This window comes from Centruroides sculpturatus, unplaced genomic scaffold (assembly GCF_000671375.1).
Source record: "Centruroides sculpturatus isolate CEXI.00-Female unplaced genomic scaffold, Cexi_2.0 scaffold17, whole genome shotgun sequence".
Taxonomy (NCBI): domain Eukaryota; kingdom Metazoa; phylum Arthropoda; class Arachnida; order Scorpiones; family Buthidae; genus Centruroides; species Centruroides sculpturatus.
This window is the reverse complement of record NW_019384462.1, coordinates 678,920-692,393: the sequence shown is the minus strand read 5'-3', so window position 1 is coordinate 692,393 and position 13,474 is coordinate 678,920. Positions and strand designations below refer to the sequence as shown.

Genomic DNA, 13,474 nt, shown 5'->3' with positions numbered 1-13,474 from the left:
GAAGTTCTGTGTATCTATCACTTGTACAGTACAGTACAGTACATCGAAACTTGAATCGGCTTCCCTTTATCAATGCTATCGTGCAGTTAAAACAAAGATTTCATTAATAAACCTTGCTTAAAATATATTAAATTATAACATTTTTTAAAATATAAATAACATAAATATTATTTAAACAGATTTATTTGCCGTCTCTGCGTGTATTGTATTATCTTGTGTTTGTATTGTATTCTTTATGTGTGCGATTTTTAATTTTAAAAACCAGTTACAATTAGTTTTTGTTATCGATCTTGTATTAATAGAACAGTTATAAAGCTGAATATCGTGTGTCACAGCCGTTCTATATTTGGCATTCAATTATTTTTTTAAATAAAGACTATGCACGAACGATTTTGAATTAGTGTAGTGTTCGGGTTTAGTGTGCGAGATTTTGCATAAAACAGGTTATGTATGCTACATGATAGAGTATGCGTGTGAATTAAAGCCACGTAATATTTATTTTATTACAAAACGAGTAAACACAGTTATGTAAATATTTCAATAATTATTTCTAAAACGTCTCGTAAGTTTAGCGAGATTCGAATTAATTTAATACACTCCATTTAAAACAAGAAAATAAATCATTTTGTCATAAAAAAAAAATTAAAATTCAAAACTTTTATTAAATAACGTTGTATTATTACTGTATAATACAATATTTAAATTAGTACACGTAAAAAGAAGGCGTTGGCACTTTTTTAAAATAATTGTTTACTGTTATTTCGGATATAATTTCGTTTGTACTAGCGACATCTTTCGGCGACGAGAGCAATTCCTGTTGGTGCATTTGCACTGAAGGCTGTCGGTCACGTGACTCGTAGAACACGTCAAGTTTAATTCTTTATCATATGGATTTCTTGTCGAATAGTAGTTTTAAATCTCAACGGTAGTTTTCTGTTTGTGGCTCGCTCTTTATAAAAACAAAAAAAAGCGTAGGAGACGTTTAACGATAAAATTAAATAAGTATGTGTGATGTCATAGAAGTATGAAGATCTGTTGTGTGAAAATTACATTGCTAGTAATATTTATTTCGTTTCATAGGTATGTAATACACTGTAATCAATTGTTAAAAGAGTCAAATCAACTATAACTTAAACAAATAAGTTTTTTTCTCCGAGTTATTTATAGTGTTGCTTATTGTAAACAAGCCTGGTTAATGCATTTTATTCCATTCCATCTTCATAAAAATTGTAAATTTCAGAACCATGCTTAATGAAATTGATTATTTTTTAAATATATAAAGTACTTTTGGTGTTACATCTGATGTATTTTCTTTATTTATCTCTTGCTATCAATATCGGATGCGTTATTGATAATTCAGTTGAGTTCATATATATAATAATAATAATAATTATTATTATTATATTTTATACGATGTAATAATCTGCATACATTTAAATATTGGAAGTTGGATTTTAATTTCTACATAAAATTTCTACATTTCCTGTATGTCAAATGTTAATTTTATATTATTTTATTACTATTATTTTTTAAACATTAAATTAAAATATACAGGCTATCTTTTCAGGTTCATATAAAAACAAATACTGTTTACTTTATAGACTTGCCAAAAAAAACAATACTTCATTGTTACGGATTGGCAGACTTATATAAATAAAATATTGTATAGATGTATGAAATTTTTAAATCGATTCTTATTAATATTTTATCTATTAAATATTAATAAATTCATATTGTCATAAAAAATCCAATAGTAAAATTAGTTTTTTTGTTTCTTAATTCTTCTGATTGTTGTCATTCACTGTAGGAGACCAGTTTTTTAAATCCTTATTGATTTTCTTGGTGTCGAATCGAAATTTTTTAATACATTTATAAATGTGAATTATTTGATAGTTTTTAAAACTATTTAACGAATAAAAAGTTGGATTTTTATGTAAACAGCTACAGGATTGCTGTTTAGAATCTTAAAAATTCTTTAGGTTTAATGAAGATGTAGTATTTTATGATAAACAAAATAATACAGAAATTATTGATTAAAATTTTTAATGAATGCAAATTTAACTTTTTCAAAAGTTAATAAACTTATAAATTAAATATTTATCTTTTTAGATTTTAATCATAACTTGCTTTTTTAATTGCTTTACATTCACTTTCATGTTTAATTATCATCTGTTATAATAATGATTCACTTAAACTAATAGATAAACTTTAAAAAAAATTGATAGCTATTTTGTAACTTTGTCCACTTTTGAAATATTATTAAATTATAAATTTAAAAGAATATCTCAAAGAAATTCTTTTAAGTTCTTGAAAATATAAAATTCTTTACTTGCTGAAATTCTTCCATTTCATCTTCAAATTTTATAGATGTTGATGATAGATGTTTACTAATTAATTAAATTTTTTATGTAGAGAAAATGTTAAAAAACTTTACAAATAATTACTCTTGTAGATATATTGGTTTAGTATAATGAAATCATTTTTTGCTTGTCTTTGCTGAGATCATTTATTATTTTATTATGAAATAAAGATTTTACGTTGACTTTTTGTTTTTTACAAATATTTATACAAATATGGACTTCTGGCCAATTGCTAACTAGGCAACAGAATTGCTTACCACACATCAATCATGATTTTCATTGCTTGTGAGTTCTTTAAACTGGTTTTAACTGCATTCATTCATGATGCTAATTGGTGTATTTAGAATTCCAAAGTATATGACTATTTGGATTAGTCAAAAATAAAACTTTGGTGTAATATAATGATCTTGAAATTGTTATGTATACATATACACTTATATTATTGATGCATATAGATTGATATATTTATGATATATTAATCTAAATGCAAAATTTTATGACTGATACCAGACTAAAAGAAATAGTATAGGCCTGTATATTGAAAATATATATTGTATATGATTTTCCCTTAACTTATAGCATATTTTTGATAGATTATCTTTATTCCTCATATATAATAAAACATTTATATATTTATTTATTAAAAAAACTTTTGGCAATGTTTTTATAGCAAAGGATAATCTTTCTCTTATAACAAATTCCTCACAGTTTAAAAGACAATATAACAAATAAATAGACAACAGTTACGAAACATAGATGTTTTTTACAAACATGTTTATCTTTCTAAAATTGGAGAAGTACCTTTTAAATTATCCCATTAAATTAATACCACAATGAAAATAAAATTCTTCAAAATACCGGTATATTTAAACAATAAGGAAATATGTGTAAACATGAACAATTGTAGATGTTTTTGACAGGAATATGAAGATACAATTTGTCAGACAATATTATAAAAATATTTTTTTGAATTTGTGAATTTACATGAATTTACTTTTCTGATTTTTTTTATTATTCATATCACTTTTATAAATTGGCTTGTTCATTAATAATTAAAATATTTCATATGTTAATAAGTAGTTATCAGACTAAAATACTATTGAATATAATTATATTTTATATACAAATTATTATTCCAGTAGGAATATGATTTTGAGTTTATGATTTTATTAGCTTTAAATGTTTTTGGAAGTTTAAGTATATTCTTTAGGAACCTACATAATATTTAATATTCTGAAAATGTTAACACTGGTGAATAATTGTTTTTAAGTTCAGATATATTTCATAAAGTTGTACTAATAATTAATTATTTATTTGTGTATAGTTAAAACAACTTACTTGATATGTAAATAAACATATTAAATGTATTATAATTTAAATGATAATATGCAAAAAATAAATTTTATTTTATAAGATTTATAGTTTAAAAAAAAAAAAATTTGGACTAAAAATATATTTTAGGAACTACACGTAAGTATAAAATCTAAGAAAAGTACATCTTGTTTCAAATGAATATGCAATATCTCATCTATTGCAAAAAATGTCTGATTTGCCAGACAAGTTATAGACATTGACAGAAAAATTAGTTAATGTACGAGCAATGATCCAGTAATATGCTGTTCTTGAAAATGCTACATCATGAAAGATGATATTATCTCATTTATATTTGGCTTGAGAACTTTCAGGTTACAATGTTTATATCTAATTTTAGAATAATGAGAAGTGTATTTTTCATCGCTTTGTTTTTTAACGGATTATTATTTTAAAATTATGTGATTGAAAATTGATACAATTAAATGTTTTATGTAAAATCATCTTTCATTCATTTGACCTTGTGATTTGTTTTGGTCTTAATTCATTTAGTCTGTCAACATTCTTATAGTTATCATGGAAGATAATGTATAAATTATAGAATCCTTTTGTTTAGTTTGTATGCTTTTAGTTTACTTATTACTTTTTATTTTTTTATTTACTCTTTTTAAATATCCTTCTTCTTTTTTTTTTGTTTTATTAAAAATCAGAATTACCATGCTTTGGATTATTTTTGAATGAATTTTCCTCAAATAGCAATTACTAATTTTTTAAGTTAATAAATTTAGTAGTGAAAGTTCTTTAGAATAAAAAGTTCATTAGAACAAATAACCTGGCCAAATGACATATGCTCAAGGATTTCAGCAATTATTATTATGCTTTCATTTATTTATAAAAGCATGTTATAATTGAGTTAGGAGCAAAATGAATTTGTTAAATTATTTTAATTATAAATTTGAAGTATGGAAATATATAATAACTGTTATAAATTATACTATTGTTTTGTATTACAAACATTGAAATAACATTTTAGAACTTTTAAAAAGTAATTTCTTAAATTATTATTATTATTATTAGTATATATTCTACAACAGCAAAATTTGGATAAAATAAGTTTCATATATCTAATTTAAAAGAATATCTCAAAGAAATTCTTTTAAGTTCTTGAAAATATAAAATTCTTTACTTGCTGAAATTCTTCCATTTCATCTTCAAATTTTATAGATGTTGATGATAGATGTTTACTAATTAATTAAATTTTTTATGTAGAGAAAATGTTAAAAAACTTTACAAATAATTACTCTTGTAGATATATTGGTTTAGTATAATGAAATCATTTTTTGCTTGTCTTTGCTGAGATCATTTATTATTTTATTATGAAATAAAGATTTTACGTTGACTTTTTGTTTTTTACAAATATTTATACAAATATGGACTTCTGGCCAATTGCTAACTAGGCAACAGAATTGCTTACCACACATCAATCATGATTTTCATTGCTTGTGAGTTCTTTAAACTGGTTTTAACTGCATTCATTCATGATGCTAATTGGTGTATTTAGAATTCCAAAGTATATGACTATTTGGATTAGTCAAAAATAAAACTTTGGTGTAATATAATGATCTTGAAATTGTTATGTATACATATACACTTATATTATTGATGCATATAGATTGATATATTTATGATATATTAATCTAAATGCAAAATTTTATGACTGATACCAGACTAAAAGAAATAGTATAGGCCTGTATATTGAAAATATATATTGTATATGATTTTCCCTTAACTTATAGCATATTTTTGATAGATTATCTTTATTCCTCATATATAATAAAACATTTATATATTTATTTATTAAAAAAACTTTTGGCAATGTTTTTATAGCAAAGGATAATCTTTCTCTTATAACAAATTCCTCACAGTTTAAAAGACAATATAACAAATAAATAGACAACAGTTACGAAACATAGATGTTTTTTACAAACATGTTTATCTTTCTAAAATTGGAGAAGTACCTTTTAAATTATCCCATTAAATTAATACCACAATGAAAATAAAATTCTTCAAAATACCGGTATATTTAAACAATAAGGAAATATGTGTAAACATGAACAATTGTAGATGTTTTTGACAGGAATATGAAGATACAATTTGTCAGACAATATTATAAAAATATTTTTTTGAATTTGTGAATTTACATGAATTTACTTTTCTGATTTTTTTTATTATTCATATCACTTTTATAAATTGGCTTGTTCATTAATAATTAAAATATTTCATATGTTAATAAGTAGTTATCAGACTAAAATACTATTGAATATAATTATATTTTATATACAAATTATTATTCCAGTAGGAATATGATTTTGAGTTTATGATTTTATTAGCTTTAAATGTTTTTGGAAGTTTAAGTATATTCTTTAGGAACCTACATAATATTTAATATTCTGAAAATGTTAACACTGGTGAATAATTGTTTTTAAGTTCAGATATATTTCATAAAGTTGTACTAATAATTAATTATTTATTTGTGTATAGTTAAAACAACTTACTTGATATGTAAATAAACATATTAAATGTATTATAATTTAAATGATAATATGCAAAAAATAAATTTTATTTTATAAGATTTATAGTTTAAAAAAAAAAAAATTTGGACTAAAAATATATTTTAGGAACTACACGTAAGTATAAAATCTAAGAAAAGTACATCTTGTTTCAAATGAATATGCAATATCTCATCTATTGCAAAAAATGTCTGATTTGCCAGACAAGTTATAGACATTGACAGAAAAATTAGTTAATGTACGAGCAATGATCCAGTAATATGCTGTTCTTGAAAATGCTACATCATGAAAGATGATATTATCTCATTTATATTTGGCTTGAGAACTTTCAGGTTACAATGTTTATATCTAATTTTAGAATAATGAGAAGTGTATTTTTCATCGCTTTGTTTTTTAACGGATTATTATTTTAAAATTATGTGATTGAAAATTGATACAATTAAATGTTTTATGTAAAATCATCTTTCATTCATTTGACCTTGTGATTTGTTTTGGTCTTAATTCATTTAGTCTGTCAACATTCTTATAGTTNATAACACTTTCAATGATTCTATCCAGGGCTGGCACAGCTTCCCCATCATGATTTAGTTTAAACATTGCAAAATGCATAATTTGTGTATTTTTAAACAATTGTTAATTAAATATTTTATTTATAATATAATGTAAAAATGTTACGTATTATTTAAAAATGAAAGTTCATCTAAAAAATAAATTCAAAGAATAATAGAGTAATTTTAAAGCATTTATTTGAGCAGTTTCCTTTGGTACTAACTTGATTCTGTCAGGCTGGATGGAACAAGGGACATAAGACTTGTCAGTTGGCTTGGTAATATATTCTTGATTTTCAATAAGAGATCATAAACATAAGTGGGTATTTCATTCAAGGAGAAATTAAAATATGGAGTATAAGGTTCTTGTTTCTAAAGAAATTGTAATTTTCCAGAAAGCCAGTGAAGGCTAGACTATTCAAAAAACTCTGCTGGCTTCAAAAATCATAGTTGCATAAGAAACAAAAACTCTCTATTCCATATTTCAATTTCTCCCCAATGGAAATACCCACGTATATTTATAATATCTTATTCAAAGATCTGAAATATATTCTTAAAGCTTATTTACTTTAATAATGCTTATAATTAATAAATTATAAGCATTTGTCCACTTGTTCAAAAATTCCATGATGATTTTGATTCCTGGTGCCACTGTTTCTATTTTTTTTTCTCCTAGCTGCCATAGATAGCCCATTCTTCAGTTGCTTCACTCACTTGTTTCATGGGCTTTGTCCCCTTATTTCCAATATAAATTTTTGTAACAAGCATTTTGTGATGATTTGTTGATTCCTCCATTTCTATTTTTATTTATTTATTTTTTTTATGATGGAAAAACATTTGTGATGATTTTAAGCTAAGTATTTTATATACAGGATTAAAGTACCAATTCATTTTTGTGAAAATGGTATAAAAATCATTTGTTTGCAAGTCTTATGAAGCAGCTGATTCAAGAAAAGATAATTGCTGTGGTTTGTGCATGTTTGAGTGAATTAACATACATGGAAGTACCATCAAATCCTTCTGTTTCAAAGCCTTCAAGAGATTGTGACACATTGCTTGGGGGATGGCATAGTTTTCTTTCTCCTCCTCAAGCTTATGTAACACTTGGACACATTTTGCATATTTTTATGAGTTTGTAATGAAGGATCTCCCACACTTGGAAGACTAAGCTGGGTGCTCACTGTGCCACATTTGTGGCACAGTGAGCACCCAGCTTAGTCTTCTAGTTGATAATGTAGACTGTGTGTTATTGAAGTTTCTGTATGTTGAACCATTTTGTCTGGTTTGGTGGGTTTCCCAGAATTTTGTGCATTGTGTATGTTATCCATTCATCTGGATTTGGTAACATATAGTCTGATATTGTTCCTGATAGCAGTCTTCTTGAATTTCTGGGTGAAGTTTGTTTGTATATCTGTGTACATTAATACACTGAAACATGTGCAAACAACAGTGATTCTCTCTTCTTGGATCAGCATGTTTCACACAACCTGCATACAAATGATTTTGTAACCATTTTTGCAAAAATGTATTGAGATTTTATAATCACACTTTATATAGGATAGATAGTAATCAGTCAGTACCATTTTCACTTGCTGATTTTGCAGCACTATCTTTAACAACAGCTGGTATATAACTGAAGTAAAAAATGATGACAATTTAAACTATTGTGTTGCAAGTAAATAAAATTATTAGTATTTTATATTTAAAGTATTGGTTAAGACTGATAATGATAAATGAGTTCATCCTTGATAATGGTTTGAACATGGTTCAAACAAGTTCATTCCTGATAATGATAATTGATAACAATTGCATCTTATCAGCCATGTGTTGAAGCAAATAGCAAAAAAAGACAGATTTTTGTCAGTTTACCAGAACATAATGATGACAATAAATTGAATGATTTACAGGTAACCCCCGTATAACACGGCACTTCTATAGCACGGATTCACTCTAACACGATTTGAGAATTGGTACCATCCCCCGTATAACACGGTACTTTTATAACACGGATCCACTCTGACACGGTTCGAGAAATGGGTAAAACCCTCGTACAACATGAAATGTAATAAATTTTTACATACTTAAGTACTAATAGTTCACGAAAATTATTATTTTCATGAACTATTAGTACTTCAGTGTGTAAATTTTCTTTTTTCTTCTCCATATACATGGTCCTTCGCGAAAATTGTTTCAATTTTGCCATATCTCGACCTTCTGCTTTTGGTGTTGCCAGATGTTTTTCCCTTATTCCATAAGTGCTTAGCACCATATAAGGAAATTTATAAAGATCTTTTAACTAGAAGCAATCAATCTAAAATTACATACACTTTTTGCAAAAGGTAAAGCATGAATCTGAAAATAATGCAGAAAAATGCTCAGAGGATAACGATAACTTGCCAAAAATAAAACGCTCTCGGTTAATAGTGCTTTTAGTGATGACAAAGAAAACATTGTTTAATTTATATTAATATGTATCACTTAAGAAAATTTTAATAAAGATATTTATCTTAATTATGAAAATATAGTAGCGTGTTTTTTAATTTTCGGAACCTAATTCTCCTTTTCGTACTAGTTCTTTGATTCGCATAACACGGCAATTTTTTGGAACGTAACTACCGTGTTATACGGGGTTACCTGTATATTCAAAATACACAGTGGATATATTCTGTTTGGTGATCCACATGGGATGTAACTCATTGTGCTGTGCCAAGTACAACTCATGCAAGCATTGGGGGACACTTAGTCAATTGCAGTGGTGTGCCTTCCATGGAGGATGTGGAAGCATCACTTCCCTTGTATTTTCTAAAATATAAATACATACTGTGCAATTATTTTCATATTTTAATGTACTTTGAATTAACTAAAAGTAATATTTTATAACTGCATTATGTATCTTATTACAAATTTCTATACTACATGTGGGGAAAAAAAAAGACAAAATTGCTATTGTATATTCAAATATAAATTCGTATATGCATATTCCCAATGGAAGTGCTATATTGTGGAATATGGGATAACTTCCACAGCCAAAATATTTGAATTGTGTAAAGTAGCCAGATTATATGCATTTGCGCATGCACTTTACAGAGCACCAACCTCATGTGGTTTAGCTCATGGATGCTACACACCAAGATATCATATAACACTTCTAATGATTCTATCCAGGGCTGGCACAGCTTCCCCATCATCAAATGACACTGCATGCTACTGGTCAATTGCCAGAAAACATTTTCAGTCAGAAAACATGACATGAAAAATTTTCATGTCATGTTTTCTGACTGAAAATGTTTTCTGGCAATTGACCAGTAGCATGCAGTGTCATTTGATGATGGGGAAGCTGTGCCAGCCCTGGATAGAATCATTATCATTATCATGTCATGAAAAATTTTCATGTCATGTTTTCATGATGAAAACGTTGGCCGCAACCTCTCTAATATTAACATTTGATAAATATAACCAAGCTTCCCAATATATAATAGCATCTAATATCTGGATTCAAAAAGAAAAACAAATTCTTAAATAGTTAGCATTCAAAAATAAGCAAAATTTAATTAAAATGACACTTTTTAGTTCTTTATTAAAAAAAAAGTTTTAATGCTCAGTTGTAACCTTTACAGTTATAACTTTTTTCAGAAATCTCTAGAACCCATGGGCCCTTCTTTTTAAAGTAATTATAACTTTTACCTCATTCATACTTCCCTTTTTCTTTAAATAAAAAAAAAAGCCCGTAATTACAAATAACCCAAAATACTTAAACATTGTAAATGTTAATAGCTTACTATGTATGTCTGATGGAAGCATTTTGGGTTAATGCACCTACTATTATTGTAAGACCTCCTGTGAGTTGCTGTTTTTTTATGAAACTATCACTGCCATATCGTCTACATAGCTTAAGACTCTCATTGTAAGGCACAGGGCCACAACTTTTAAAAAAACCATGGCATGAAATTTCATTCTCAGTTTTTTGATAAAATTGTCAAGCATCTATCTCATTGTCTTTTAAAAAGATAAATTGGCAATAACAAAACATTGCCAATAACAGTTTAAAATTTAACTTTTTCAAGTTGCAAAGTATGCAGAGATAACTGAATTGCACAGCTGCAAAGAAAACATTCAGTACTATACTGGGAAATTTTCATAAAACAGCAGGAATGACCACCAACAGAGATCACTAAACAGTTGTGTAGTAAATCTATCACACAATCCAAACTCCAAATTTTAGGAACGTTACAGATAAGACTGTCAAACAGCTGTATGTTAGTTCTATCATGCAATCCAAATTATAAAGTTTGTTAATTCTAAAATTCCATGGCATGATGATTGGCAAAGTCAATTATTGTTCAGTTTAAAACAGTTTTTTCTCCTCCTTAACCTTTCTGCCCAAAAAGAATCATACCCTGTTTTTATTTAAAAATGCCCAAAATATTTATCCGTTTTTCTGATAAGTGTTCTACTGTATCTACAGCTCCAATAACATCACTGGATACAACATTTAAGTAATTTTCTTCCTGATTAGAAACAATCAAAAGAATGATTTTTATGATGAATGGAAAAAAATTTGAATTGTCTGAACTTAAGAACAATACAAGTAAGTAACATGGAAGCTGATGCACATGATTGACCAAAGGACATTGTGCCCCATACATGGGGCACAATGTCCTTTGTATATTTAACTTTTTATATTTGTAAATATTTTTTTGTATATTTAACTTTTTATATTTGATAAATATTTGTAACTTTGTATATTTAACTTTTTATATTTGTAAATATTTTTTTGTATATTTAACTTTTTATATTTGATAAATATTTGTAACTTTGTCTCACTTTGCATTGTGTGTGGATAGCCAAACAGGGTAAGAAAAATTGGTTTTGGACATGTTAATTCCAATAGTATTAGATAAATGATAACATCCATGATTATAGTAAGTGGATTCTGCTAAATGTACCAAAAATGTTAAACTGTGGTATATAAACTAATTTTTTTTAAACAAATAATAGTCTTGTATCAGAGTGTACTGTTTAACAGCAAAATTTATTTTCCGTTTTTTTTTGTAAGTGTTTTATTTTGACTGCTAGCAATGATTTTTGTTGTCTGTTGTTTCATTAATCTATTCATTAAGCTGGAAATTTAAAAAAAAGCATAACATTAATATGACTTTGCAAGACATTTTCAATATATTTAATGTGTGATACTAAATATTCTCATTCATTTATTATAATGATTACAATTCAAATTTGTATAAAATTTACTATTAACTTGGTAAAACAGAAAAAACAAACAAATTAATTAGCCTTTAGCTTTTCTTATATTTTTCAATTTTATATTTTATACTTTTTTTTTTACAGATCTTCTCAGTGTTATGTGAAAGAGTAATGTTTTATGTTCTAATTTTTATTATATAATATTCCTTTGTATGTTATAAACAGACCTGTAATTAGAACTTCCTGTAGATTGATTTAGTAAATAAATAAATATCTTTTATGTGTGTCATATGATAAATATTTGTAACTTTGTCTCACTTTATTACAAGTATCATATTTCTATTATAAATATACACTGTAAAAGTGTCAATATAAGTAATAAGGATATTGCTCTGAAGAGTGATAGTGTCTCTAGTTTTAGTGTTGTTAATTTTTATAGGATGATAATTTTATAAAATTGAATAGCACTTCAGATACATTGTGATCAGTAACTTTAATTTAAAGGTTTAGAACTAATAGCAACATTGGCATTTTCCATTATAAAATTGTTTCATTATAACCTTTACGAACAGTCATAAAGTTGTAAGTATAAGTAAAGTCTTCTATTATAAGCTTACATAATAAAATAAGGTTGTAATAGTAGCCAATTGGAGCAGTCTTTTGCTTATAACAACACCAGTAAGATTTAGATACAAAGTAATTTTCCAGTTTTGGATCTTCTGGATCCAAGATTTTCAAAGTTTGTATGATGTTCAGATTTGATCATTATAATATTAGTCAACAACTTTGTTTCATTGTGTTACTTTCTTTGAATTTATGACTATTGTCTGTCAATAGTCTTGTTTTTAAAATAAAATGTTTTAAGTGTAATAAGTTCTTGTGCAAATGCCATCAATAATATTAAATATTATTGATGGCATTTGCACAAGAATAGTGTAACATTAAATTTTAATGTTACACTATTTATAAACTTGTAATTGTAACAAAAAATACTATTATGCAAACTTGACTCACCATTATTTGAAAGAGTAACTAGATTATCATTTTAGTAACTAGCAAAACGAATTTTTTTAAGATATTTATCTCTATGCTTATCTAACTTTGACTTATCCAAATTTTTGCATTATGTTCATTTTTTTAAAAAATATGCTTGGTAGAAAATAGTTTTTATAAAATTTATTGTAATCAGATAAGCATTGCTTTATTTATTAAAATGTCTGGTTTTAGATATTTCTAGAAAGTATGCTGCTGATTTCTTGTGCTGTATCAAACCATATTGCACCTTTATTATATCTTAGTCTGTAAATAAATTATATAATACTATGTGCTTTACATTCACATTGAAATAATCAAATGTGACAGTTGGCTTAAAAAATAAAAAGCAATTGCATATTCTCTGTTTTATCCAAGGTATCTTTTATTACTTGGGAAAATCTTGTAGTGTTTAGCAATTTATATTATGTATTTAAGAAATATACTACTT

At 26.0% G+C, this 13,474-nt stretch overlaps 1 protein-coding gene across 1 annotated transcript in view; it reads left to right on the top strand.

Annotated features, from left to right (window-relative positions):
- Positions 1 to 758: 758 nt before the first annotated feature.
- Positions 759 to 13,474, top strand: part of LOC111620889 — a 19,816-nt gene continuing 7,100 nt past the window's right edge. The window contains exon 1 of the mRNA XM_023362904.1: positions 759 to 1,080. Within this exon, the coding sequence (XP_023218672.1) occupies positions 1,025 to 1,080 (56 nt within the window). The 5' untranslated portion in view covers positions 759 to 1,024. The remainder of the gene's footprint in view (positions 1,081 to 13,474) is intronic.